Below are 5916 nucleotides of genomic sequence, written 5' to 3'. Positions count from 1 at the left end.
AGCTTTAGCTAGGTGGCGTTAGCTAGCTAGCGCGGTGCTAGCAATATGTTTTTAGCATCAGGTTACTAGTGAGATATGTTGTTTCCACAAATTGTTTGCAGCAGAGCATGGTAATTTATGTGAGTAAAATAAACATTTTTTTTTTTACATCAACTCATAATTTATGTGAAACTTCCCCAGGAGCATTGTTAAAATACTTTGGAGGCACAGAATCAGCCCAGAGCCAGTCCACATCCTCAGGCTCAACTGTGAGTGATGAATCAGGTGAGGAAAAGACTGTCACCATACATTATACATTTAATTTCTTAGTATAAACATTACACCTGAAGAGAAATTAATATAGTCAACGTATCTAATTAATATGTGTGCCTATATGTATGTATGTATGTATTTCATCTTAGGTCCATCTCCATCCTCTACAGTGCTCTCTCACACACCTCCATCCTCTGTGCCCACTGTCCCCTCCATGTCTGAAACCACAGCTGATTTATCTAGTAAGTTAACTGCAAAACGCCCTTTATAATTGCTCATTGTACTGCAGAACATTCTGAGATGAATAATTATGTCCAACAGTGCAATTTAATGACCTTATAGGTCCTTCTTTTTTAGTCATTGTCTTTCTTTGGTCACTTCCTCAGCAACTTCCACCACAACATCGCCTTCACACCATGGACCATCATCAGCTCCGCCAGTTGACCCAGCTGAGTGGCCTTCTTTCCTCTCAGATTCAGACAGGACTGAGCAGGTGAGCAGAGGACCACTGTCTATCAAGGAGAACTTTTCATTCCCCAAACGGCATTATGGCCGAAGTTTTCATCATCATTATACCTACAGACAGCTAGTCAATGGGGAAAAAGTCAATCGTAGCTGGCTGACTTATTCAAGAAGCAAAGATGCAGTCTATTGCTTTTGCTGCAAATTATTTTCCAAAAAGTCCTTAAAACTGGCAGCCGAGGGACAGCGGGATTGGGTCAACATAGGTGCACTGCTGAAACAGCAAGAAAACAGTGAAGATCATTGTAGCAACACGGTGAAATGGAAGGAATTTGCCTTGCGTCTTTCAAAGGGGAAAACTATTGATGAGACAGAAATTGGCCTCCTGGAGGCAGAAAAGAATCGCTGGAGAGACGTTCTCACACGCTTAGTCACTATTATCCAGTCACTGGCAGAAAGGAACCTGGCACTGAGGGGATCTGTTGACACATTACATCAGACGAACAATGGGAACTTTCTAAAAGAAGTGGAACTGATTGCTAAATTTGATCCTGTGTTGAAAGATCACGTGAGACGCATTGACAGTGGAGCAGAGCATATCACATACTTGGGGAAAACTATTCAAAATGAGTTGATAACCTGTATAAGTGATAAAATAGTGGAGACAAGGGTGTCTGAAATCAAACAGTCAAAATACTATGCTGTAATACTGGATTGCACCCCAGATGTAAGTAATCAAGAACAGATGTCTGTTGTTGTGCACACTGTAAATATTGACAAAACACCTGAGGTAAAGGAGCACTTCTTGGGGTTTCTTCTAGCTCCTGAATCTACTGGTCAAGGCTTGTCTGAACTAATTCTTCAGAGGCTTGAAGAGTTGAACATCCCCTTTGAGGACTGTAGGGGACAATCATATGACAATGGCGCAAACATGAAAGGTGCAAATAAAGGTGTACAGGCAAGGCTTTCAAAAAAAAATCCACATGCTTTTTATGTGCCTTGTGCTGCCCATAGCTTAAATCTAGTGGTTTCGATGCTGCTAAAGGGTCCCTGGATGCCACTTGCTATTTTGGACACGTGGAAAAAATATATAAACTCTTCTCAGCTTCCCCTCAAAGGTGGGCAATCTTGAAGAAGCATGTGAACATCACACTCAAGTCTTGGAGTGAGACACGGTGGGAAAGCCGGGTTAAAAGTATTGAACCATTACGCTGCCAAGCAGACAAAGTAAGAGAGGCTTTGTTAGAAGTCAGGGAAAAAACTACTGACCCTACACTAAAAGTTGAGACCCACTCGCTTGCTGAAGAAATGGGGTCATTCAGATTTCACATTTGCTGTGTGGTTTGGTACGACATTCTCTCCAAGATTAACATCACAAGCAAACTACTTCAGTCACCCAACATGCAGTTGGATGTTTCAGTGTGGCTCATTCAGAAAAACAAAGACAATTTAATCAGTTACAGGGCAACTGGTTTTAAAGATGCACAGATCTCAGCAAAAGAGACATGTGAACAATTGAACACTGAAGTAGTGCTGAAACAGAAGAGGTTGTGAACCACAAAAAGGCACTTTGCCTATGAGATGACTGATGAGCCACAATCTGATGCCATGAAGAGACAGGAAGTAACCTTTTTTAATGTTGTAGTAGACTGTACCATCCAGTCTTTGGAGGACCGCTTTCAGTCCGTAGAGGAGGTTAGAAGCATTTTTGGAGTGCTTTTCAACTTTAGCCAACTTGATGCACAGGCAAGGAAGGACCAGTGTAAAGTTCTCAGAGACAAACTCACCTTTGGAGAACAGTTTGATATTGATGGGAGTGCACTGGCCACAGAGATGGAGAACCTTCCAGGACTCCCTAGAGCACAGATGACCCCCTTTGAATTGCTCACTTACCTCTCTCAAAATGAGATCTGTGAGTTGTACCCAAATCTTTGGGTAGCTCTGCGGATAGCCTGCACTCTTCCTGTGACTGTTGCATCTGCAGAGCGGAGCTTTTCCAAGCTCAAATTAATAAAAAACTACTTGAGATCTTCCATGGCTCAAGAAAGACTGAGTGGACTGGCAGTGATTAGTATTAATAACAAAGTCGGCCATCAGATTTCTTACAGTGATGTCATAAATGACTTTGCCTCCAGAAAAGCCAGGAAGCACAGGTTTTAAGGAGTGGGTGGAGTGGTGTGGGTGGTGAAGAACAGAGGAACAAAACTGTGATGTGATGGTCAAATGTGTGAATTAAGGACCTTAATTTAAGGTAGTTTATTTTGATTTTTTCCCAAAAAATTTTTTGCACATCGTTATGTACATTTACATAGTTTTAATATGTAGTAACTTTATATTTGTTTATAAACCGTTATGTTACCTTGTTTCTGGTAACTCTGATCATTAATATTATTTAAGTATTTGCTTGATATTTAATTTAATTATGTTTTTTGTACAATTGAATTTGTTCCTTTTTATATATATTTAAGTGATTTTATTGTTGCACTTTATTGTTTTTCTTGCACTACGAATTATTTTTGCACATTGCTGTTTCAGGTTTTTGTTACCAAAAATAATAAAGTGAATCAGAATCAGCTTTATTGTCCAGTTATGTTTAACACACATGGAATTTAACTTCAGTAGACTGCGCTCTCTTTGTACAAAGTAAACATTAAATATGAACAATAAACTAAAAATATAAACTAGTAATTAAAGACTAATATGTACAAGACTGATGAGACAAGATGACACTTTTACTGTAAATACAAAGCTTTATCACTTGGACTGTTCAACCCCAGGCCACTCTTGTAGCTGAATGTTTTCTACATTTTAAGATTAGGAACCATATGTGGCACTCTGGACATCATTCGTTCATTCATTGGTATTATTTATGTTCTTAACTGGGCCACCCCCGTATCTTTATAAATGACATGTCATTTGTAAAGACATACCAGCCTGACAATAGGATAATGTAAACAACACTGCCAGAGCCGCAATGAGTTTATAGTAGGTGTGTGAATGATCAACAATCAATATTATTGGCAGAAATAGAGGGCCCCAAAATCAAAATTTGCTTAGGGCCCCATGGAGGCTTGGGCCGGCACTGAAAAGGATTCTTTATTCATTCAATACATACGATTTCAGCAGGATCTACCCGTTTGCTGACATGCAAGCAAAGTAGATTTTTGTAAAAAGCTTTTATAATTGTAAAGGACAATGTTTTATCAACTGATTGCAATAATGTAAATTTGTTTTAACTATTAAATGAACCAAAAATATGACTTATTTTATCTTTGTGAAAATATTGGACACAGTGTGTTGTCAAGCTAATGAGATGCGATGCAAGTGTAAGCCACTGTGACACTATTGTTCTTTTTTTTATTTTTATAAATGTCTAATGATAATGTCAATGAGGGATTTTTAATCACTGCTATGTTGAAATTGTAACTAATATTGATACTGTTGTTGATAATATTCATTTTTGTTTCACTACTTTTGGTTTGTTCTGTGTCGTGTTTGTGTCTCCTCTCAATTGCTCTGTTTATTGTTGCTGGGTCGGGTTTTGTTTTGGAATTGGATTGCATTGTTATGGTATTGCTGTGTATTGTTTTGTTGGATTGATTAATTGAAAAAAAAAAAAAAAAAGGAAAAAAAAAAAAAGATTTAAAAAAAATGAGAATCGATTCTGAATCGCACAAAGTGAGAATCGCGATTCGAATTCGAATCGATTTTTTCCCACACCCCTAACACTTATACTGCCATCTGGTGGTGTCAGAAGAGTATAACATACAACGGAATTTGTAAAAAAAAAAAAAGTGTAAAAATAAGAATTAGCATGTCACTAAACATGAAGTACACATTTGTGTACTTATGGACTAAGTACATCATATCAAAAGATGATTCTTAGTTTTTATTCTAATTAGGATCCAATAATCCCAAATAGCAAAGAGAAATAAAAAAAGCATGTAAACAAACCGCTTGGGCCTTAAGAGGTTAAAAGGACGTTTTCCAGGTCAACTGCTGGAAAGACTCCTTATATATCCTGTCTAAAATGGTGTTGTAAATTAAACTGGTCTTAAAGGTACCTTGTTCTCGTGCAATACTAAAAAATTTAATTGATTACAGTATAGACCCAATAAGAGCCAGCTGGCCACCGGCGTGCTAATCGCTAGCTGACAACTGGCATGTTAATCACTAGTTAACTGGCGTGCTAATCTCTAGTTGACAGCTAGTGCAATAATTGCTTGCTGACAATTGGAGCGTTAATTGCTCGCCGACAACTGCTGCGCTTATCGCTTGCTAACAACGGACGCGCTAATTTTTAGCTGGCCACTGGCATGCTAATCGCTAGCTGACAACCGGCATGTTAATCGCAAGTTAACTGGCGTGCTAATCTCTAGTTGACAGCTAGTGCAATAATTGCTTGCTGACAATTAAGAGCGTTAATTGCTCGCCGACAACTGTTGCGCTTATCGCTTGCTAACAAGGGATGCGCTAATCGCTAGCTGTGATAACTGCCATGCTAATCGGTAGCTGACAACTGGCATGTTAACCGCTAGTTTACTGGCGTGCTAATCTCTAGTTGACAGCTAGTGCAATAATTCCTTGCTGTCAATTGGAGCGTTGATTGCTCGTCGACAACTGCTGCGCTTATCGCTTGCTAACAACGGACGCGCTAATCGCTAGCTGACAACTGGTGTACTAGTCAGAGACAACGGGTGCGCTAACCACTAGCAGATAATTGCCATGCTAATTGCCAGCAGCTGGTGCGCTAATCGATAGCTCACAATTGCCTTGCTAATCGCTAGCTGTAAACTAGTGCGGTAATCACTAGCTGACTAGAGAGCGCTAAATGATGACGTAATCAAAACCACGCTAATCACTAGCTGTCTTAAATGCTAACATGAATACAATAACACATTTATCTACTCGTGGTTTTTATTTTAAAGCTGCAAAGTACAGTGAGGAGGGGGTCCATGCCACTGTTACGTATAAACAATCAATAAAGTACCATCTATCTATCTAAACACACTACAGTGTTGGAAAAAATTGGGAATATAAACATTTAAAAAAACTTAACAAAAAAGTCTAACTTAACAAAAAATGTCACGATCCCCCCTGCAGTACTACTGCAGACCCCCTGTTGAAGACCTGCATGCGTGGCTGTTTCGGGGATGTGCGAGGAAGGAAGTGTACCTGAAGAAAACGCAGGAAGAACTTGCA

The 5916-nt window shown here is 39.2% G+C and overlaps 1 protein-coding gene across 3 annotated transcripts in view; it reads left to right on the top strand.

Moving 5' to 3' along the window:
* The window catches only part of LOC133649648 (zinc finger MYM-type protein 1-like), a 4226-nt gene extending 1050 nt beyond the window's left edge, over positions 1-3176 (top strand). Inside the window, exons 1-4 of one of the 3 annotated variants that reach the window (XR_009826106.1) lie at positions 1-264; positions 402-494; positions 639-745; positions 1536-3176. The exon at positions 1-264 is cut by the window's left edge and continues 1050 nt beyond it. Coding sequence is in view for 2 of the 3 variants with exons in the window: in XM_062046288.1 (XP_061902272.1) it covers positions 108-264; positions 402-494; positions 639-1846 (1458 nt within the window). In the remaining variant the exon portion in view is untranslated. Of the gene's footprint in view, positions 265-401; positions 495-638 lie in introns of all 3 variants that reach the window. The other 2 variants (XM_062046289.1, XM_062046288.1) reach the window with 2 other exon arrangements.
* Positions 3177-5916: the final 2740 nt, after the last annotated feature.

The sequence above is a fragment of the Entelurus aequoreus genome, linkage group LG05 (genome assembly GCF_033978785.1).
Source record: "Entelurus aequoreus isolate RoL-2023_Sb linkage group LG05, RoL_Eaeq_v1.1, whole genome shotgun sequence".
NCBI classification, from domain to species: Eukaryota; Metazoa; Chordata; class Actinopteri; order Syngnathiformes; family Syngnathidae; genus Entelurus; species Entelurus aequoreus.
Note: the sequence above shows the minus strand (reverse complement) of the source record. Positions and strands in the feature narration are given on the sequence as shown.